The 24077-nt window shown below is 39.6% G+C and overlaps 2 protein-coding genes across 4 annotated transcripts in view; one reads left to right on the top strand and one right to left on the bottom strand.

Moving 5' to 3' along the window:
• MCM9 (minichromosome maintenance 9 homologous recombination repair factor) overlaps nucleotides 1–24077 on the bottom strand; it is a 62325-nt gene that overhangs the window by 10451 nt on the left and 27797 nt on the right. For 2 of the 3 annotated variants that reach the window (XM_072141688.1, XM_072141690.1), the window contains exons 8-9: nucleotides 5806–5980; nucleotides 2893–3095 (exon numbers count right to left, since the gene is read on the bottom strand). In XM_072141688.1, coding sequence (XP_071997789.1) covers nucleotides 2893–3095; nucleotides 5806–5980 — 378 coding nt within the window. Of the gene's footprint in view, nucleotides 1–2892; nucleotides 3096–5805; nucleotides 5981–20045; nucleotides 21006–24077 lie in introns of those variants that run through there. The other variant, XM_072141693.1, reaches the window with a different exon arrangement.
• On the top strand, nucleotides 8208–23876 carry ASF1A (anti-silencing function 1A histone chaperone). Its single transcript, XM_072141694.1, has 4 exons — nucleotides 8208–8516; nucleotides 18865–18980; nucleotides 21855–22031; nucleotides 23440–23876. The coding sequence occupies exons 1-4, from the start codon at nucleotides 8408–8410 to the stop codon at nucleotides 23650–23652; spliced, it is 615 nt and encodes a 204-aa protein (XP_071997795.1). The 5' UTR covers nucleotides 8208–8407; the 3' UTR covers nucleotides 23653–23876.

Genomic DNA, 24077 nt, shown 5'->3' with positions numbered 1-24077 from the left:
GCCCTGTGGAAATCCTACCATTTGACCATACTAGGTTAATCCTAATCCTGATTTATTATCTAATTATTTAAAGGACATCTACCATCCTACTATATATACAGTACAGACCTTCTCATTCAAAGTGTTTTCTATATTTTTCTATAAACATTGTAGATTCACACTGAAGGCATCAAAAGTATGAATTAACACAAGTGGAATTATATACAAAAAAGTGTGAAACAACTGAAAATATATGTCTTATATTCTTATAGTCTTATATTTTCTTCAAAGTAGCCATTGTTTGCTTTGATTACTGCTTTGCAGCTCTTGATGAGCTTCAGGAAGTAGTCACCTGAAATGGTCTTCCAACTGTCTTGAAGGAGTTCCCAGAGATGCTTAGCGCTTGTTGGCCTATTTGCTCTCACTGCGGTCCAGCTCACCCCAAACCATCTTGATTGGGTTCAGGTCTGGTGACTGTGGAGGCCAGGTTATCTGGTGTTGCACCACATCAGTCTCCCTCTTGGACAAATAGCCCTTACACAGCCTGGAGGTGTGTTTGGGGTCATTGACCGGTTGAAAAATAAATGAAAACTAAACGCAAACCGGATGGAATAGCATGCCACTTCAAGATGCTGTGGTAACCATGCTGGTTCAGTATACCTTCAATTCTGAATAAATCCGCAACAGTGTCACCAGCAAAGCACCCCCACACTGGTAGTTGGAATCAAAGATCTCAAATTTGGACTCATCAGACCAAAGCACAGGTTTCCACTGGTCTAATGTCCATTTCTTGTGTTCTTTAGCCCAAACAAATCTCTTCTGCTTGTTGCCTGTCCTTAGCAGTGGTTTCCTAGCAGTTATTTTACCATGAAGGCTGCTGCACACAGTCTCCTCTTAACAGTTGTTGTAGAGATGTGTCTGCTGCTAGAACTCTACGTTAATAGGTGGTGCACACCGTGAGTGCTCTATTATTTGAACACACCGCGTGTATTCATGCTGCTAGAACTCTGATCTAAGCTGGTGTTAACCTGCAATTTCTCAGGCTGGTGACTCGGATGAACTTATCCTCTGCAGCAGAGGTGACACTTAGTCTTCCTTTCCTGGGGCGGTCCTCACGTGAACCAGTTCTTTGAAGCGCTTGATGGTCTTTGCAACTGAACTTGGGGACACTTTCAATGTTTTCCAAATTTTTCAGACTGACTGACCTTCATAACTTAAAGTAATGCCGGCCACTCGTTTTTCTTTACTTAGCTTGTTTCTAGCCATAATACAGCCTTAATTCAAATAGCAGTCTATTCAGTAGGACTATCAGCTGTGTATCCACCTGACCACACTATAACTCACATGTCCGCCGTTTTCCTAGATTTCTAAAACACTTTTTCTTAGTGACAGGATTATCCTTAACCTCTTCCTGCCGAGGCCCTTTTTTGTTTTTGTGTTTTCATTTTTCAATCCCCACCTTCAAAAATCGATATCTTTTTTATTTTTCCATGTATAGAGCTTTGTGATGGCTTGTTTTCTGTGAAACAAATATCACTTCATAGTGACTGCATTTAATATTCCATGCTGTACTGGGAAGTGGGAAAAAATTCCAAATCCAGTAAAAAAAAACGCATTTTATTGTGGACTTGGATTTTTTATGGCTATCACTCTATGCCCCAAATTACATGTCTCCTATATTGTTTGGGTTGGTTCGATCACAGGGATACCAAATTTGTATAGGTTTTAAAATGTTTTCATACATTTACAAAGATTGAAACCTCCTGTACAAATTTTTTTTATTGTTTTTTTTTTAAATTTTGCCATCTTCTGGCACTAATAACTTTTTCATACTTCAGTGTACGGAGCTGTGGATGGTGTCATTTTATGCAACTTTTGATGATGTTTTCAATACTACTACTACTACTATTTGGGACCGTACAACCTTTTGATCACTTTTTATTGAATTTTTTAGATTTTTCAAAATGGCAAAAAAGTGTCATTTTCGACTTTGGGTGCTATTTTCAGTTACGGGATTAAACACAGTGAAAAAACGTAATTATATTTTGATAGGTCGGGGATTTTCGGACACCTATTGTGTTTATGATTTTTACTGTTTATTTAAATAATTTCTAGGGAAAGGGGGGTGATTTTAATTTTTAGGCTTTTTTATTATAATTTTTTTTTAACTTTCCGTATTTTTCAGACCCCCCCTAGGGTACTTTAGGTTGCCTAATTGATCCTACCATTTACTGCCATACTACAGTACAGTATCTTGCCGAGGATCGTCGTTCCCCGTGACGTCATCGGGGAGCGGCGGTCCGTCCCCATGACAGCCTCCGGTCTTCTGAAAAATACGTTTTTTAACCAGGGGAGGGAGGCACTGTGCACATGTGGGAGCTGAGATGCAGCAGAGAGGAGAGAGTGTTATTGTGTGTTATAGCCATCTCAAGGATCTCATTTCTGATCTGCCTCATCTCTCTTTTTCTGTGTGTCAGATACTAGTTGAATGTTCAGCAGCTTAATAAAGATTTAGATAAACCCTGGACCCTGATAATCTAAGGACTTTGTCAGCACACACCATCTCACAGCTCTGAAGAGATCATGAAGTGTCTGCTTACTGAGTCCCGCTCACACTCTGTTATTTTATTGCTGTTTTAGCTCCTGGGGGGGTTGTATATAGTGAATACAGGGGAGGCTGTATATAGTTATTGCTGGGGAGCAGTATATAGTGATTGCTGTTCCCTGTCTGGACGACATTCAATGAAGGACCCCACCAATCTTAATCTGGCCCTAATAGGCAGACAAACAATGCTGTAATGAGGTAATGTAATTATATTAGGAAAATGTATGTTTTCAGCTATCACAGCTATAGAAAAAAAATAACTTTTCAAATTATTATAACATAGTAAGGAAATACCTTTTACAATTTACCTTTGTTTTCCAGTATAAATGAAGAAATGATCCTGTCCCAGTCTTCATTTTTTGTGTCCAACAATACCAAAACCAGGTCAAATCTGCTAAGAAGAGGACTTGCAAGGGCCACATTTACAGAAATGGATTCCTCTGGGTCATATGCTCCCTTTGGGTTTGTAGCAGCCAGTATGGTGGTTCTTGTGTTTAGTTTACATACCAGCCTAAAACAGTAACAAAATGACAGCATATTGAATCCTGATAAGATATTACAACTAAAAAATAGAAAGATGCACTAACTTTTCATCCACTTATCTTACAGTAGATGTAACTTCTACAAGTTACAACAGCATAAAAAGTTTCATGTGTTTAAGTAACTGGAATCCCCATAATATACAGTGGATACGGAAATTATTCAGACATTAACTCCTCTCGGACCGCCCACTAACTTTAGACGTCAGCGGGCACAGGTCCCGAGTTTGCAGCGACGTCTTTAGACATTTCTGCAGTTTTCTACTGCTCCCATGTTAGGGACACCTGAAGACCCTAAAGAGAAGGGAGATGTGGTTCCTTACGCTTCTCACTTCTCCGCTCACAGCATCTTGCTGAAGGAGTGCGATGAAAGAAGGAGCAAAGCCGGCGATGCCGTCGGCAACATAGACTCGGCGGTCACGTGACTGCCGGCTCCATAGAATCGTGACCGCCAGGTCTGAAAAAGTCTTTTATGACTTCATGGGGGACATATAAAGGAAAAACACACAAAATATTAATAAACCCGCTACACTACAAAAAAACCACCGCCATAGTCACCCAGTTTTCCCAAGACTATATATGTTATATAGCAAAACGACCAAAACAAAATGGGGAATTCATTAATAATCTTCATTTTGAGTTAATTAAAAAAAAAAAGTACTATAAATTACAAAAAGACTTTTGTTCCATTTTTAACCCCAAATAAAAATGAAAAAAAAAAAGTTTAAACTTATTACCTTTTTAACTATCTGTGTCCCCCCCCCCCCCAAAAAAAACACATGCAAAAAAGAAAAAAAAAAGTTATGGCCCTTAAGAAATTTAGCTAAAAATGCCCAGTCACTAGAGCCTTTTCAGGCCGCGTCACTAAGGTACCTTCTCATTCTTTATTTACAGCCAATTGGTAAGATGAAAATAGCTCTTTTTTGCCCATTAATGTACACTTTGCACTCCATCTTGACATAAAAAAAAACATATGTAGATATTTTTGTTATTTATTAAACAAGAAAAACAAACATCATATGGTCATTAGTATTCAGACTCTTTGCTGTGACACTCACATGCTGTTTATTTCCTTCTGATCCTTCTTGAGATGGTTCTACCCTTACATTGGAGTCCAGCTGTGTTTAAATGCAGTTAAATGAACTGATTGAACTTAATAAGGAAAGGCAAACACCTGTCTTTACAAGACCTCACAGGTCACAGTGCATGTCAGACCACATGAAAATCACGTGGTCTAAAAAACTGCTCAAGTAGCTCAGAGACAGAATAATGGCAAGGCACAGATTTGGCCGAGGTTACAAAATAATTTTTTTGCAGCACCCAAGGTCCCTAAGGGCAGAGTGGCCTCCATAATCCTGAAATTAAAGACATTTGGGACAACCACAACGCTTCCTTGACCCGGCCGTCCTATCAAACTAACCCCACCAGCCGGAGCATTATGGAAGAGTGTGACGATGGAGGCTTCTCCTCCGTGCAAGACATAGGAAAGCCCACAGTTTGCAACAACAGCAAGAAAAAAAAAAAAACACGAGGGACTCCCAGACTAACATGAAATAAAATTCTTTGGTCTGATGAGACGAAGATTGGACTTTTTGGTGTTAATTCTAAGCAGTGTGGAGAAAACCAGGCACTGCTCATCACCTGCCAAATACACTCCCAACAGTGAAACATGGTGGTGGCAGCATCATGCTATGGAGTGTTATTTAGCTGCAGGGACAGGATGACTGGTTGCAATTGAAGGAAAGATGGATGTACAGAGAAAGTACAGAGTGCACTGGATCTCAGACTGGGCTGAAGGTTCACCTTCCAAAAAGACAATGACCCTAAACACACAGCTAAAACAACAAAGCAGTGGCTTCAGAACAACTCTGTGACCATTCTTAACTGGCCCAGCCAGAACCCTGACCTAAAGCATCTCTGGAGAGACTAGAAAATGGCCGTCCCCCAACGTTCACCATCCAAATTCAGGGAACTGGAGAGGATCTGCAAGGAAGAGTGGCAGAGGATCCACAAATTCTGGTGTGGAATACTTTATGTACTAGTTCAAAAGGTGCTTCTAATACTGAGAAAAGGGTCTAAATACTTATGATCATATGATGTTTGAGTTTTTCTTGTTTAATAAAACAGCAAAAATATCTACATTTGTTTTTTTGTCAAGACGGGGTGCAGAGTGTACATTTTTTCATCTTACCAATTGGCTGCATAGAAACAGAATGAAAAATGCAAAAGAGCTCTGAATACTTTGCATACACATTGTATAAATTCTGAAGCATGTTTGCGTCATGGGTTGTTCCTCCTATAAACTTATTGATAAATTGACTGTTCTTTCAATTCCCTTCTATGCACCCTTACTCAAATGAAATGCTGCAGTAGTTCTAAATCTACATTTTAGTTTCTGTACTGTAAAACAATAATTCCAGTGTGAATTCAATGGTACTATATTACACTACAGATTTTTTAAAAAAAAATATGTGTGTTCTATACAAACATGTACCCATCACCAAGGAACAAACAACTAATGCTATAAAAAAACTGCTTTGGAATTATTTCAGGGTTAATACAAGTATCAATATAATTGTCAGGCGTGCGGATCCATAATCTTTGAATGAGTAAAAATTCAAAAATACCCTTATTAGCAAGTTTTACTACTACTTTTGCAATTGTTTATTTTATAGTTTTTACCCAGCTTTGGCCACACTTATTGTCTGTTGTTCCATTGCCTCGTGGATACTTGTCCTGTCGTGCTCTTTAATACTGTTGAATTCATCAATGCAGCATAGACCTCCATCTGCCAGAACCAGGGCTCCAGCTTCTAGGTTCCACTCTCCAGAATCCTTCACTGCAGTGACAGTCAGTCCTAATATGAAAACAAATGATATCTGCAGGCTAAGCATCAAAATTGTGTCAGATTGTTCCTCAATGAGTAAATGGATGACATACAAAACTAAACAAAAATACCTCTATATGATACATTTATAGAATAAATGCAATCATTAGGAAAACTAGATAAAGACTAGATAGAAAAATTTCACCCCAAGTCGAAAAAGACACAGAATTAAAGGGATCCTGTCACCAGGAACCTAATTTTTCATTAAAGACAGGTTGCAAAAGCCCATGACACCTGCAGTGCAAAAATGCCTGTCTGCCTTTCCTAAGTATTTTCATTACAATATAATTGTGTGTTGTAACTTACTCTTGCACCCTGACAAAATCCTGTGGTAGTCACAGGGGCTGGACTTTGGTTTGGATGCATTTCAAAAAACAACATGTGACTTGCCTGAGCTGCAAGCTGCCTTCATCTTTGTGCTCCTGTACAGCTTGTCCCTCCCCCACTGATGTCAGGCTGACCAGGCTGTGACCTCTGAGAAGAAGCAGGAGGTGGAGCTAGACAGGAGCACAAAGGTGGGGGCCAAGCTCTGAGGAGTGGGTAACACAGACAAGCCACATGTTGTTTTTTGAATTGCATCTAAAACAAAGTCCAGCCCATGTGAGTACCCCAGGAATATGTCATGGTGCAAGATAAGTTATAACACACAAATATATTGTAATGCAAATGCTTATTAAAGGCAGACCGGCATTTTTGCACTGCAGGAGTCATGGGCTTTTACAATCTGTCTTTAGTGAAAAATGAGGTCCCTGGTGACAGGTTCCCTTTAAGTCTCCTACACACAATCATATGCAGTCAGTGGAACACGGCCGTATGTCAGGCGGGCTGCATGGACTGCACATTCTGCAGAGGATGGGAGTCCCTGCATTATATCAAAATATGATGCAAGGACTTCTCATCTGCTGACGAGAGTGAAGCACTGGTGCTGGATTAACGGTTACAGTGCTGAGCTGCAGGCCAGCCAGCAGACGAAAGTCCTTGTATTATAATATAATGCAAGGATGAACACCGATACAAGTAATAGGGGGCACAGGCACAATGTACCCCCATCAGATCAAACAGATTGTTCCCAAAAATCAAACACCCCCAGAAAAAAAAGAGGAAACCAAAATGTAGAAAGCATAAAATAACACTTTATTAGAACAATTAAAAAAAAAACATTTAAAAAGAAACCATACTCAGAAAAAGTCCACCAATGTACTACATAATTAATAAATCACAGTAAGCCTTTGTGGAGGAATATAAGGTATAGTCCTCAGAACTAGTCAAGGTATTTGCTTACACCTGACACCTGTTTCGCCTTTCTTTGTGAGGGGTATGATATCATACCCCAGATGAAGCAAGGTGAAACATGTGTCAGGTGGGGTCCATCCTTGGTCTGGTTATACCTGTGTATGTGTCCCTTGTCCTCTGTTATTCCTCTGGATAATGTGCAATACTTGTTTGCAAGCAAATTCATTGGTAGGTTCTGAGGACTAGACCTTCTATACACGTTATTGTGATCTATTTAGTATGTATATTTAGTTATTTTGACCATTGGTGGACTTTTTCTGTGTATGTTGTCTTTTTAAATAGATTTGTTTTAATTGTTCTAATAAAGTGTTATTTTATCTAGTCTTTACCTAAAGAAAATGTAAAGCCTGAGAATGCATTATTTTTTATAGGTGTCCCACTGTGACAGAGTTATGGTAGGTGTGTGAAAGCTTATAGTCAGAGAATAGGGTCATACAAGGAATCATCCATAAATCATTATAATGTGGCCGACGTGTAGCTTCATGTAACAGTAATAATAATGGGTGTGGTGGTTAGTGTGAGCATTAATAAAGTGACACAATGTCATGGGTGTATCACACATACGTGTCATGAGTCACATGTGGGGTAAAAGTAAAGTAAAAACAGCAGCCTTCACTTCTTTTAAGTGTTTTGCATCCTACTGTACATTGGTCCATTTTGGGCATGTCATACATGGACACCATCCATATTACAGGGAATAGAATAAAATACAATCCACATTTATGACTTGCACATAAGGGGTCATGCTTCTACAACTTTGTGAGTGTAATGTCATGAGCTGTAGTAGGCTGGCTGTATGGTGTGTGACTTGCTCCTCAGGTGCAGTGGAGAGCAGGTGAGAGATCCGTCAGCCAGCAGGGGGCGCAGGCGCTGAACCCTCCCAGCTGCACTGGTCATGAGGAGCCCGTCTTTTCCCTTTCGCGTAGCTTTTAGCGACAGGGGAGGGCCCGGGAGCAGCCAATCCGGTGACACGCAGCTCTAGCAACAGAGCAGAATGTGCAGGAGTGCAGTGAGGGGCAGAACAAGAGCTAAACTGGCCGCCTCAGCTCCCGGGGAATGACTGCACTGGAGTGACGGGGCGGCAGCGAGGCTGCTTCCAAAACCATGGCAAAGGTTCAGGTGAACAATGTAGTGGTGCTGGACAACCCCTCCCCCTTCTACAACCCCTTCCAGTTTGAAATCACCTTCGAGTGCATAGAGGACCTGTCTGAAGGTGAGTCCCCGGCACACAGCGGGTTACGCGGCAGGTGGCACAGGCCCTGGAGGGGGCATAGAAAGTTCTGTGCCGGAGAATGCGGCCAGCGCCGGGAAAGTTTCTGTAGTAGAGGGATGCCATGGTGGCAGCGGGAGCCATGATGCGTGCCTGCCATCTGCACCATCACTAAGCTCATGCTTGTAGATAGGAGGAGATGTCAGCTAAGGTCAGGATACACATGGCCTTCCCTCCCTGTGTACCATTACTTGCATCATGCACATCTAGAATATAAAAAGTATGTATCAAATTCTAACCTTTCATTATTCCGCCTTCACATCTGTGCTGTAATGGAGTCCCTGAGGACAACCCCGGCTCCCCACCACATCTGGAGAGGGGGCAGAAGAATGAACTGCACTTCCATAGATGTAGACATATAGTACCAGGCTGCAGCCTAGGGAAATTTATTTGCCATTTGTACAGGTACATGCACTGGAGGTCTTAAGACAAAAAGCAGCCATTATATTGTACCTAACTAATCTGGCTGCCTTGATGCCAATAGCTGAGGATTAATCCAGGAAGTAATATTCTAGATATTCCTCTCTAAAAGTGCATGTCTTATGCTATTCAGAGCTGCAGCAATAAATTTGGAAGTCATCCCCATATTCCAGCATGACATGATACAAAGCGCAATGACAGCTGTACGCCCAGAATTACAAAATTCACACAGCATTAAAAGCACTATACAACAATAGTTTATTTCCCTCATCGCTACTTTTGAAAGGAAACCTCCCAGCCTTGCTTTTATCATTTTTAGTTTATATAGAACATCCCACATTTTTCTAATTTACACGTATTTTACCATGTTACCGCCATTCTTGGTAAAGTTCATGTAACAGTCAGTCCTGTGTAATGCATCCGTGCCATAACAGGGCGGTTACTCTTAGGCCATGTTCATATGATACGTTATGAGACGCAATCCAAAAGACACCAACCGTGTTCTGATATGTTGGGAACATTGTGTTTTCATCGGGTTTACTAAACAAGATGAAAACACAGGTGCTAATTTACTAAGGGTCCATGGATCGCATTTCCGTCAGACTTACCGACATTTTTGGGATTTGGGCGTTGGACAATTCGACTGATTCGGACTGAGTGCAGAATTTAAGATGAAAATTGTGCCGCGACCAATGCATTTACATACACCGGGAAGAAGATGGTGAACTCCGACAGACCTGAGCATGGCAGCGACACATGCAGGATATCCGGTGCAAGATGATAGTGAATCGCGGCACAGTGCATTCCGGTGTGACAATGCACATCGGGGAACGCGCCAGGGATGCGCAAGTAAATTTGCCCCACAGTGTTACCTTAGCTTGTGATCACGGTTGGAGCCTTTGGATTGCGTCTCAAAAACGCATCGTGTGAACTTGGCCATAGGCTTCCTGCACAAGAACGCAATGATTGTCAGTTGTGGAAAAACAAGATTTTCCCAGGCAAATTTGCATCAGTTTAGCAACTGTTTTTAACAAATCCTTAGAAACCATGATCGATTTGTTGAAAAAATTTCTGAGTAGCACAGCATGTCCTTTTTAACAGATCGGTCACATGGCACGTTAAAAGATCATCAATGGGCATTTTTCTATTGAAAGGTATTTGAAGTGCATCCTTGTAATATCCATTCCAATTTTTGGGTGCATTTAGCCTTACATTCATCAGCCACTTTTTGCCCTTTCATGAAATTCTATTTACCTGTGAGATATTTTCAGATCTCTATTGTCAGATGGGTGGAGCCTGGCTGTCTCTTCCAGTTTAGGACAAACTATGCTAATGAGGAATTTTTCCAATTACTTCTAATTGACACTGAGAGGCCTAAATAATAGCGAGACTCATAAATTACCCCATTATGGAAACTACACCCCTCAACGTATGAAAAACCACTTTTAAGAAGTTTGTTAACCCTTGAGGTGTTGTAATATTTTTGACAATACATACATTTTGGATGGAAAATTAAACATTTGCAATAGTTTAAATCAAAAAAGGCTCCACAAAGTTTGATACCTAATTTCTCCCGAATGCACAAATACCCTATATGTGGTGGTAACCTGCTGTATGGGCACACGGCCGGGTATAGAATGAAAGGAGGCGCCATCCAGAGCAGATTTGCATTGCCAAATTGTACAGGCTATAGGTTTTTTTTTTTTAATGTGGACCTATAGGGGCTTATTTCTTTTACCACATGAGATGCACTTTTCTGTTACATAATTTTGGGCCATCTATAGCTAATTGGAGAGATGTTAATTAACTCTTTGTTGGAGGAAGAAATGAAAATCATAAATTTTTAGGAAGATTTTTTTTTTTTTTGGCCGTTAACCATACCATAAAAATAGTATATTATTTTTTATTCTATGGGTAACCACGATTACAAATACCTCATTTATATATATTTTTTTTAAAAAATTCCCCATTTTTACTGAATAAAATAATTTGGCAAAAATGTTGTTCATTTTAGCATCACCATCTTTCATATGCATAACTTTTTTATTTTTCTTTGAGAAATCTGGTTAGGGGCTTCTTTTTTGCAAGAAGAGTTGTTCTTTTTAGTGGTCTTATTTTGCGGAACATTTTTTAAATCACTTTTTAGAGCATTTTTTATAGGGTATTAATTAAAAATCTTTTTCTGAACTTTTTTGTGGGTTTTTCTCCAGCGTTTACCGTGCAGGTCCAGTAACGATTCTGTTTTATTATACAGATTGTTACGGACACGTCAATACCAAATATGTGGTGTTTTTTTTTGTTTTTTTATACTTTATTAAGTGTTTTTATGGGAAAGTGACATTTTAGGAGATTATATTTTGTATTTATGTATTTATTTTTAATTTATTCTAATGTATCAACTTTAGTGTTTTTACACTTTTTTTTACTTTTCCATACTTGAACCAGCGATCAGAGCATCACTGGTTCAAGTCCAATACACTGCTCTACAATACTAATTCATTGTATAGCAGTGTAAACTGTCTGAGCATGCAGACCTGGGGCAGTCGGCAGATCTCTGAGCTGCCCAGAAGTGAATCGAATCCCCCGGTAACATCCTGTACTATAACGTCCTGGTGCGCCTAGGGGTTAATGCTAATGTTTTTACCATAAAAAGTTATACAACTTTACCATATACTTTCTGTATCAATTACTCACAGTTTTCTAGATCTCTGCTTAACGTCACTCTGTAGAAAGCCATGTTTACTTCTAGTTGACAGAAATCTGACCATGGTCACACATGTGCGTGGCCACAACTTTGATAGCTCTCTGATACTAATAAGCTGTGCACCTGTGTGACCATGGTCAGATTTCTGTCCACGGGACGTAAACATTGAAGCTTTCTACTGAGTGACTGCAAGCAGAGATCTAGAAAATTGTGAGGAATTGATACTGAAAGTATATTGGCAAATCATATAACTTTTTATAATACAATAACATAAATTTGCTGAAATGGGAATACCCCTTCACGAGAGCTCTCCATAAACATATTCCCATAATATAAATAAGCCAAAATTTCTCCAGAACAACGTGAGAGTCATACAGAAAATGAATATTGATGTCAAAGCTTCTACAAGTAATTGATCCATTGGGTGCACTTAGTCTGTCACACATGGCTTTTTCTTTTTAGCTCTCTCTGTCTCAATAAATGAGGTCATGATGATGATACTAATAATAATCTTTATATAGCGCCATCAAATTCAGCTATTCTTTATAAGTGAACAGTATAAAATTTGATAAATAAAAAATCTGCTGCTTGAACCAGCCATCAGATATATATAAATAATCAAGGTGAAAACGACTGCAGGAAAGCCTGGAGCTTGCTTTATATCGGATGTTTGCTGGATAACAGACGGGAGGACAACACAGGGTGGGTTAGTAAAGAGAGAGTTGAAATATCATGCAGGTAGCGACTGATGGCTTGCCTAAAAAGATGGGTTTTAAGAGTATGTTTAAACCTTTGAAGCTTGGGCATTAGTCTGGGGAATCTGTTTTGCACGGTTGTATTCACCATTTATGACATTCTAAGGGTCTGATCGTGTTAAAAAATGGATCATGTTTTATATGTTGTAAAGCACAATTTTGTTGTGTGGGCAAAAAATGGTACATTGTGATGACCGATTTTCTTTTACCTTTTCTTCCTGCCAAAAAGTTAAAGGTTGTTAGAGTGTAAAAAAAAATATATACAGGTGGTCTAAAGGGGCTGTAAAAAAAAAAAACCCATTCTCCTGCACTGCCTGTCATTGCTGTGCCCCTGTTTGCCCTGGGCAGAAGTTGGGGGAGCGTAGAGTGCCTGGGGCTTAGCACCAATGGGCAGAAGCATGGGGCAGGGTAAGTACTTTTGGGTCTTTTTTTTATAGCTCCAAGCCTCCCCTCTCCCCCCCTCCAGGACACCTGTAGATTTTTTAACACACTTGGACAACCCCTTTTCATCAATGAGTTTTGCATTTCCCAAAACTGTGCCATTGCCACATCTTGTAGTGTTACAGGGGTATCGATAGCCTATCACATGGATTAGATACAGGTGACAAAATGATTCGGCAGATATGTCACTGAAAATGATCCCTAGAACTAGCACCAGGATTCCCTGGGCTCCTTGAGCTACAAACCTTTGACAACATTTTTATAGGTCAACAGTGCTGATGATAGTAGTACTATAGTTTATTAAAGGGGTTGTCTGGAGGTTGAAAAACATGGTTGCTTTCTTTGAAAAACAGTGTCACACCTGACCTTGGGTTGGACTGGTATTGCAAAACTTTACAAGGGTAAGTATAAGACCCTAACAGCGTCACCTATATTATACTTACTAAAAATATTATATCTGCAATACCACCAATGGCAAATACAGTGTCTTCTATATTTATTTGCAATAATAGACAATATAAAATGTTGCCCTCAAAGTGTTTCCCTGAGGCACTCTCAGTTCTAGACAACAACAAATGAATGATTGTACTAAGGCTACGTTCACAGTCACGTATGCAGCCTAAACATACTGCGGCATGCCGGAGAAGAGTAAATATAGTAAATGGCACTGCACGGCCATAGAACGGCTGTGTGAATGCGGCCTAATAAAACACATGGACAAAATACAGGCAGTCCCCGGGTTACATACAAGATAGGTTCTGTAGGTTTGTTCTTAAGTTGAGTTTGTATGCAAGTCAGAACCGTATACTTTATTATTGTAACCCCAGTCAAATTTTTTTTGGTCAATTGGATTTTAAAAATGTTGAACCAGGATAAACAATAAATCTGTATTACAGGCACCTGTAATAACTGTTAAAGCTGTTTATTGTAGCCTAGGACTAAAGTACAGTAAATTACCAAAATCCAGAGGTCCGTTTGTAACTAGGGGTCGTATTTATGTTTTCAAAATAAAATAACACCAAAATGTTTAAATATATCCAGTAGGTAGAATTAAAATACGTCCAATAGGCTCTCCAGATATACAGGGTTGTAGCATTCAATCAGATAGATCACTTGATATATATACGTGTATAGTCGTGTATAAGCAGAGTTTTTCAGCACAACAAAAATGTGCTGAAAAACGTCCCCTCGGCTTATACACGAGTCTATTACAAAAAAAATTACCCACTTAAAAAAAAAAACTTAAATACTCACCCTCCGATGTCAGTGTGTTCAGTCTTCTTTCTTCTCCGCGGCTCCTCTTCTCTCTTCTGTCATGGACGCGGTCATAGTATGCGCATGCTAGAAGAAAACATGGCCGCGTCCATGCCGGAAGAAAGAAGAGGAGCCGCGGAGAAGAAAGAAGACGGGACGTGCTGACATCGGGGACATCGGTAAGCCGCGCCAACATCGGAGGGTATCATAGTATCATAGTATATAAGGCTGGAAGGAGACGCAAGTCCATCAAGTCCAACCTTTAAGAATTAAATAAATGTTTTATCCCCATAACCCGTGATATTTTTTCTCTCCAGAAAGGCATCCAGGCCTCTCTTGAACATGTACATGTTGTCCGCCATAACAACCTCCTGCGGCAGAGAGTTCCACAGTCTCACTGCTCTTACAGTAAAGAACCTTTGTCTATGGTGATGGTAAAATCGCCTCTCCTCTAGGCGCAGAGGATGCCCCCTTGTCCTGGTCACCGGCCTAGGTATAAAAAGATCTTTGGAGAGATCCTTGTACTGTCCGTTCAGGTATTTGTACATTGTAATGAGGTCTCCCCTCAGCCGTCTTTTTTCTAAACTGAATAATCCCAAATTTTTTAATCTGTCCGTGTATTCTAGTTCCCCCATTCCCCTAATAATCCTGGTTGCTCTCCTCTGCACCCGTTCCAGCTCTACTATATCCTTTTTATACACTGGTGCCCAAAACTGTACACAATATTCCATGTGTGGTCTGACCAGGGATTTGTATAAGGGCAAAACTATGTCTTTATCATGAGAATCTATTCCTCAATGAGAATCTATTCCTCAATGGGATCTATACATCCACCAATACCCCCAAGTCCTTTTCAGCTTCAGTTTTACTAAGTAATTGCCCGTTTAGAACATAATTATACTTTTTGTTTCCATGGCCCAAGTGCATAACTTTACATTTATCTACATTAAAACTCATCAACCATTTCTCTGCCCATCCCTCAAGCTTCCACAAATCCCTCTGTAATGCTAAACTATCGACCTCAGTATTTATTACTTTACACAGCTTAGTATCATCTGCAAATATTGAAACTTGACTGTGTAAACCCACTACCAGGTCATTAATAAAAATATTAAAAAGAAGTGGCCCCAATACTGACCCCTGTGGCACTCCACTGGTAACATCAACCCAATCTGAGAATGTGCCATTAATGACCACCCTCTGTTTTCTATCACTAAGCCAATTACTTACCCAAATACACAGATTTTCTCCTATTCCCAGCAGTCTCATTTTATATACCAACCTTTTATGTGGCATGGTGTCAAATGCCTTTGAAAAGTCCAAATATACAACATCTACAGCGTCCCCCAGATCCAGTCTTGAACTTACCTCCTCGTAGAAACCAATCAGCTTAGTCTGACAGGACCGATCTCTCATAAACCCATGCTGACGCTGGGTTATAAGGTTGTGCACAGTGAGATACTCCAGGATAGCATCTCTAATAAACCCCTCAAATATTTTCCCCACCACAGCAGTTAGACTCACGGGTCTGTAGTTTCCAGGATCACTATTTGATCCTTTTTTGTATATTGGTACCACATTTGCTATGCGCCATTCCTGTGGAAGTATTTAAGTTTATTTTTTAAGGGCCGTGGTGGCAGGCTGCTGTATACTTCTAGGGGCTTGCTGTATACTACTAAGGGCTTGCTGTATTCCCACCCTCGGCTTATACTCGAGTCAGTAGTTTTTTTTTTTTGTTAAAATTAGGGGTCTCGGCTTATACTCAGGTCCGTTTATACTCAAGTATATACGGTATGTATCTCAAACAAAGACAATCATGGTAATATCCATAGATGTAGAAAATCACAATCTATATAATCACTTTCTACCATCATCAGAAAGGTATATATACTTTATAATTATCTAGTAATGTATTTGATTAAATATTACAACCCTGATTATATATGGAGAGCCTATTGGACTTATCTCTACCTTCTGGATATATTTTTCCTTTTTATTGTCATTTTACGTTGTAAAAATATTGATAGGAAGACTTTCATGTATTTTATACATGTCATTTATTAGTACAAATCAATTTGTTGTTGTCTTGAACTATCTGCAAGGGACCCTCAGAAATACTTTGTCATACAGCATGTTTTATTGTGTATTATTATTGCAAATAAATATAAAATAATATTTATTTGCCATTGTGAAATTGTGTGGCATTGTGATACCAGGGAACTATATTATACTTACCCCAGGAAAGTCTGCAGTAAGACTCGGGACTTACTGTGATGCCTGGGGGGTTCCAGCGGCTAGGGAGGGCATGCAGTCATTACTGTCTGCAATAGGATCGCACCGATACCAGAATTTTGAGTGCGATACGATACCCAGAAAAGTATTGCAATACTCGATACCGATACATTCAAGAAAAGAAAAACAGTATTATGTGATTGTTTTTAGGGTGCGGTCACATGGGGTGTTTACATTGCATTTAGGAATGCAATGCAAATGTCTGGTGGTGGGGCTCAGCCTGATCACATTTGCATTTCTATTGAAATGCATGCGATTAGTAATGGTCACCAGTGATTTGCCAGGAGAAGCTTTAGTGCTTTATGACAGTGTAGTATGTGTGTTGCAAAGGTTGTCCTGGTAATGATAATATAAAATAGTATATGGGTGTTTTTGATGTCCATATGCTATCTTTTTTTGCGGATAGGAAACAGACCAAGTATTTCCTATGGTCCTGTTCACATGTCCATTTTTTTCATGCATGTGCAGTGAGAAAAAAATTACACCATGCATTATTTTGTCTTGCATGCGGATTGAGTACATCCATAAAAGTCAATGGATCCACAAAAAAAAATGGACGGCACATGCATGACATCTGTATGCAGAGTGTTTTCTTTCTTCAAATGTTGCAACCAACTGGGCAGGGCAAGAAGTAGATTAGAAACCCAGCAGCTTTTTTTCATATGTGAAAAACAAAAATTAATTGAATTAAATACAGACCTTGTGTCTGGGGAAGCCCTGGGAGATGTAGACGCCATATATGGACACAAGGTGATATCTCCCTGATGACCTGGTCTCTGCTCTGCCGCTAACCAGACACATCTCTCAAAAGGATTCCCTGCTCGATGTCTGCTCTGCAGACAGATACAAGGAGTAACAGAAACCTGGTATGGAACCATTCTGGCTTTGAAAGCAGGGCCGGCTCCAGGTTTCAGTGGGCCCCTGGGCGACAGCGCCTAACTGGGCCCCTTAGCAGTGAACTCATGTGGTGGCATTAAAAACGCAGAACCTTAAGATACCAATATTCATATACAGCCCCCCCCCATGCTCCGTTAATATACATCCCCCCAGGCTCCATTAAATTAATATACACCCCCCTCCCCCCCAGGCCCCATTGATTAATATACACCCCCCTCCCCCCAGGCTCCATTAATTAATATACCCCCCACACACACACCCCATTAATATACCACCCAGACAGGCTCCATTAATTAATAAAATACACATTAGTGTCTACTGTGCAGCAGCAGGGACGCTGCCGGCGTGACATCACTTGCCTGGGTAAGCCAGGTGCTGGCGCCGGCCATGTTTGAAAGTATTGTATAAGTACCGATGCATCGAGCAACCCTAGTCTGCACATGCCCTCAGTAATAACTGCTCCCATATCAGTGGTTGTAGTGGAGTACCAAGAACACCTACATGCCCCTCTAATCATGGTTATGGATGTGGGATAAGTGCCTAATATCTGGGGGAAGAGAAAGTCTCCTGAAATACCTGCAGATTATAGCTATGCATCATTAACTTTTATGGCAACTCTGGGACAGAGGTCCCACAGAACTGGATGGTATGCAAATTGAGCATGCATATTTGTACTCTATAACCTATAAAACTGTTCAGGGAACTTGCAGTCCCCTTTTCTGTTTTTGTGGAAAAGAGGATGCAGCTTACAGGAAATCCATTTGATTTCATGCACTATGAACCAAAACCTACCTCGAGAATGCTGTAGCTACACTGATTCAACAGCATATCTTGTTTAATCCCGGAGTTGAATGGTTTTGCTGAAAAAACAATTATGAAATTCTGGATTACATGCTTCTGGCAGTACATAAACACATTACGAGGTTCCTGAACTTTCCAGACAGGACTAATCAACCTGAGCCTGATCACTGCTGGGGATGGTGCAGCGATTGATTACTTCTACCCGTCAGTGATTACATCATTCTCCTGAGCAGTGTAAGAAGAGAAGCACTGAGCCAGGCAAAGGAGCAACAAAAGACTCCTTATCCAGAACTTTATAATTGTTATTTCAGCAAAACCACTCAGCTCAGGGATTAAACGAGATATGATTCTGCATAAGTGTAGCTACAGCAGTCTCATGGTATGTTTTGTCCATAATGCATCAAATTAAATGGTAGATTTTCTTTAAAGTTGCTTATCTGGGGTTCAAAAAACATTGTTGCTTCCATCTAAAAACAGCTCCACCGTGTACCATGGGTGGTGCCTGCAACTCAGCTTCAAACAGCACAATCCATAGTCAGGTGTGGCACTGGTTTGAAAGAAAGGAGCTATGTCCTAGTAGTCTACGGCATTGCCAATAGGGGAAAATGCTGAATACAGCTACAGAAGTTAATCCTGATAGAACATTTCTTACATGTTCATAGTTGGGTCCAGAATTGAAGTGTTTAATATGAAGGGCTTAAATACAATAAAAAAATTTCTTCTTTAGATTTGGAATGGAAAATAATATATGTGGGATCTGCTGAAAGTGAAGAATATGACCAGGTACTGGACTCTGTGTTAGTGGGCCCTGTACCCGCAGGACGGCACATGTTTGTATTTCAGGTGAGATTCCTTGTATTAAATATAGCAATCTTTTCCAAGTACAAGAAGACATTCATGGATTACAATTGTGTCTGTGCTCATTGACATTTGCAGATAGTCTGCTCCAATTATATAGGGGGACACATGGAAAACCTGGAACTGGCACACACAAATAAATTGCCACTAAATAACTTCCACAGAAGCTTTTCCAGGCTAAAAACATTAAATCCTCCTGCATTAAAAGTTGTGTAAAGGCCATTATTTGCAGTCATTTTTATTGATACCACTTTGGGAAATGTACAACCTTTTACTCACTAAATATTTTCATGGGAGGCGAAAAAGTGGCAATTATTTCCCTTATGTCATTTACCATATTGGATATTGATTAATAAACAGGGTATTTCTGGGTACAGGGAAACCCAATGTTATTTTTGTTCTAGGATTTTATTTATATTATATTAACCTGTTTTATTGGAGCTTGCCACCCCCCATTCCAGGTAGTTTAAAACTATAAAACTGACACAAACCTTAACTTAACATTCAATGTCCATAAATCTAGATTCAATTCTGCTTTTACAGTGTGCAAAGGGGCAATCTAGTAAGATGCACATGTTCAGAAAGCTACTAAGAATATTAGTAAGAATTTTTTCAATATATTAGTAGCCAGTTGAATACACAGTGACTACCTGGCCAGCTTTAGTATTCATTTGCACCACTTTAGTCAGTGCCTCTGTTATTTGATACAGAAAAAAAATACCTCCGTTCCCATCAAATTTTCCAATCAAACAAGGGAAGTGCTAATAGAAGCCATTAAAAGTCTATTGAACTAAACAGACATTTTAATGGGTCTATTGTAGTATTGATATTATTGCTTTAGTGACAAATTAGCAGGTGTGAACTGGGCCTCACATTGGCAAAGACTAAATTCCAGCTAATAAAAATAAATATGATTGCTTTAAGACCTTGGTTATGTTGACCGGAGAGCCGGTCCTTTAAATTTCTGGTCAAGAGATCACAAGTGACTAAATACATTACATGTATTACATTGCATTATATAACTGGTGACATGACAGCTAAAAATATCTATTTTTAGATACCAATGTCCTGAATCACATATGATTTACACTTTAAAAGGAAATCTACCACATCCTTTGTGATAGATCAACTATTATGACTGATGGGTAGATTCCCAGCAGTGTGATATAGTTGAAACCAGAAGTTTCTTCTATATAAAAATACATATCCATTTTATTTCTCACAATCAGACATGAAATCAGAATAAACCTTTCCCTTGTTTATTCAATTAGGATTACCAAAGTTATTTATATTTGCCAAATGCCAGAATAATGAGAGAGAAATTTTTAAGGCATTTTACAGCTTATTCATGAAAGTTTACATAAATTTAATTAGTATTTGGTTGGTTCAAACTTTTTGGATACCCTTCCACAAGCTTTCCACAAGACTTTGTGATGGCCATTGACTTTGTTTAGCCATTTTATAACAGTAACTTTAGGTAATTGTCCATTTGGATGACCACATTTGCTCCCAAGCTTTAACTTTCTGGCTGATGTCTTGAGATGTTGCTGCAGTATTACCACTGTATGTTCTTTCCTCATGGTGCCATCTATTTTGTGAAGTGCACCAGTCCATCCTGCAGCAAAACAACCCCACAACATAATGCTGCTGTCAGACCAGAGGACAAGTCTCCAAAGATTAAGGTCTTATTTCCTGTCCATTTGCAAAAATTAATCTGACTTTATATTTCTTCTGGAATAATGTTCTTCTTTTTACTAGCAGAGTGGCCTTTCAGCCCATTGATTCAATACTCGTTTCACTGTTGACAATGGCACACTCTTACCAGCTTCAGCCAGCATCTTCACAAGGTCTTTTGATATTGGGCTGATATGCATGTTTTGGACCAAGGCATGTTAATCTCTGGAACACAGAATCAGTCTAATTCCTGACCGGTATGATGGCTGGACATTTCCATCCTGTTTGTACTTATGTAGAATTCTTTATACAGATGAACGAGTAACTTTCAGGTATCTGGAAATTGCACCAAAAGATAAACCAGTCTTATTTCTTTAGACTTTCCCATGATTGCACACAAAAAAAGCAGTGTTTCAAGTGTCTTCAAATATTTTAAAAGTGTGTCTCAAAAGATTCCAAAAACATGACATCCCAAATTGTTTAAAGGCATAGTAATCTTAGTGTATGTAAACTTCTGACCTTGCAGAAAGTCATTAAAATGACATATAACACGAAAGCTTTTTTTCTGATTTCATGTCAGATTAAAAAAAACATGCATTTTTTACATATAGTGTTATGTTAATTTCTGGTTTCAACTGTATATGTGTATTAGGAGCCGTGCTTCTTTATTTATGAAACAATCTTTATGTAGATGAATTGCAAATGTGCCAGGGCATCAATAGAGCTGCTCTGGATATTACGCAGTCCCCCCAAAGCACTAGCCAGCAGTATTAATCTACCAGAAAGGAAGTCTCTTTCTCCCACCCTCTCCACTTACATATACACATTTCTAACCTTTAAAGGCTGCTTTCATATGTATATGAGCCCAATCCCACAGACAACACACCTTGCATAGGAGTCCTTGTATTATACAAAAATATGATGCAAGGATTTCACGTCTGATGCAGAGCTGCACACGATTGTGCGGAACCAGTCTAACAATGGAGGAAAATAGACCATTTGGGAGCAAGCTGTTGCTTATAACCTTTGGTCTTGGGCTCATGCTTGAACAGCGAGTGGTTTTGGACTATGTAATTTGTCTATTGTGAGTAGATCCACAAGAGGGCAGCAGATCACAAAATAATACAGGATAATGTAATTGAGACTAGTTCTAAGTTTGCTAAAAAAGTGTCATTATTTCACCAGGCGGATGCCCCAAACCCTGGACTTATCCCAGATGCAGATGCTGTTGGTGTCACAGTAGTGTTAATAACCTGTACATACCGGAGACAAGAGTTTATCAGAGTTGGATACTATGTTAATAATGAATACACTGAAACAGAGTTACGGGAAAATCCACCTGTGAAACCAGACTTTTCTAAGGTAAGAGCTGCTTCAACAACAAGTCCCCAACGGTGTGCTGAACGAACAAACAGTTTGTCCAAGATTTTAGCATATACTGTTATTCTGCAAAAATAAGATATACCGCTAAAATAAGCCATAGCACATTTCTTTTTAGCCTTTTCTGAGCAGGGTTTAAATAGAAGACCTCCCCTTAAATAACACCTAGTTAGAGGGTGCCAACATCTATTTTCTGAACCATGTCATAGAAACACATTTTTTGTGTCATTTAACGACGAGAATCACCCTTTAAATTAAAACATTAATTTTTTAGGAGCAGAATTGGATATATTCACTGTTAAAGTTATAATTAGTAGTGCGACTTTCATATACCGTATTTTTCGGCCTATAAGGCGCACTGGCGTATAAGGCACACCTCTAATAAATTGCCTGCTCAGACATCTAGGTTCATATATAAGGCGCACTGGAGTACAAGGCGCAGGATCAAATGCAGCACCTAAAAATGACCAGCAGGTGGCAGACCTGTGCACAGTTCAAGCCAGCTACACTTCCCGGGAAACTTGTCTTCAGCGTGTCAGAGAGCTCCGATCTCAGAGGTATGGGCTGCTGGGGGTTAATGCAGGGTGATGCAGCAGGGGTTAAGCGGTCTCCCTCTGCCCCTTCTCCTTCCCTCCTCAGCCAGGGTGTTATTCCTGTGGGGTTCCCTGTGGCTCCTTCTCTTTCCCCTGTTACAGGGCTGTCAGGTATGCGGGATTGTTTACGGATGATGAGGATTGCCTCGTGGTCAGCTCCGGTCTCTCCGTGCTAGGGGAGGGCAGGATGGGCACAATGTTAGTTGTGCCAGGGCACTTCCGGAGCCAGGAACCCTGTATACTGTGTGGGAAGGTGAAGGAATTTCTGGGGATGGAGCTATTAAACACTGGTAAATGTACAGTACATCTTGTCTGTAGTACATTTCTGTATAAGTTCATATATAAGGCGCACCTTTGATTTCTGAGAAAATTAAAGGATTTTTTGGTGGGCCTTATAGGCCGAAAAATACGGTAAGCTACCTCTCCTGACTATATTAAATATGCATTTTTCTGGTTTTGTGGCACCTAAAAACACAATCCTGGTGCAAGATCATCTTTAATGCTGTTTAAAATGTGCCCTGGAATTGTGAATATTTCAGAACTTGTGCAAGCCCTGATACATGTTCCCTGTTGCCTTTATTCTACATATTGCTACAAACAAACAAAAATGAAATGACTTTTTTTCTATGTGTGCGTTTAACCCCCCCCCTTTTTTTTTTCTTTTTAGTGTCCACCTTTACATTATTTTCAATAAATATTTTTTTTACTTGATTTAGCTGTATTTTAACTGTTATATGATGCCCAGTTGATGGAGCTTTACCTGAATACCATAAGTCTTTTTTTTTTTTTTTTTGCAGCTTCAAAGAAACATATTGGCATCAAACCCTAGAGTAACAAGATTTCATATAAACTGGGACGACAACACTGAAAAGCTTGATGAACTAGAAAACAGTAGCCCTAACCTACAGTCTATGCTATCCGCAGACACTATGCCTTCTGCATCAAAAGTCTGGCCAAACTCTGAGAACTCGCTCAACATCATGTTAGAATCCCACATGGACTGTATGTGACAAACATGACTGCATTATGGAATTCCGATTTTCTAAACATTCAATAGAGAAACCATCTGCTTCAGACGGAAAGACAAACTTTGAAAACTATTTTTTAAGTGTCAAAACCAGAGCAGGACAGGTGGAGTGAAATCACAGAAGTTTTGTATTTATTTTAAAGTGTTTAAGTTCCTTTAATTTGTTCTTCATTAGTTCTTTGAAATAAACCAACTCTGTTACACCTCTTTGATCATCAGCTACTTATAGGGATACACATGCTTTGTCTTTAGTGCACAAGTAGCAGCTTCTTGTGCTGAAAGGCTTGACATTCCAAAAAAACATACATAAGCAGATATTTCAAAGTTGGGTCAAAGTTAGATGGACAGTTTTACTGCGCCAAAAAAAAAGGAATAATCCTAGTCCAAAAAATATCCTAGTCCTTTGAT

This window comes from Engystomops pustulosus, chromosome 3 (assembly GCF_040894005.1).
Source record: "Engystomops pustulosus chromosome 3, aEngPut4.maternal, whole genome shotgun sequence".
In the NCBI taxonomy this organism is placed as follows: domain Eukaryota; kingdom Metazoa; phylum Chordata; class Amphibia; order Anura; family Leptodactylidae; genus Engystomops; species Engystomops pustulosus.
The sequence above is the reverse complement of the archived record's forward strand: the minus strand, read 5'-3'. Positions and strand labels throughout refer to the sequence as shown.

Bases quoted from the DNA above. Each gene is read 5' to 3' on its own strand.
- ASF1A (XM_072141694.1), top strand. From the start codon at position 8,408: ATGGCAAAGGTTCAGGTGAACAATGTAGTGGTGCTGGACAACCCCTCC. The intron at 18,981-21,854 runs GTGAGATTCCTT...TTATTTCACCAG, and splicing joins GGCACATGTTTGTATTTCAG to GCGGATGCCCCAAACCCTGG. The intron at 22,032-23,439 runs GTAAGAGCTGCT...TTTTTTTTGCAG, and splicing joins TGAAACCAGACTTTTCTAAG to CTTCAAAGAAACATATTGGC.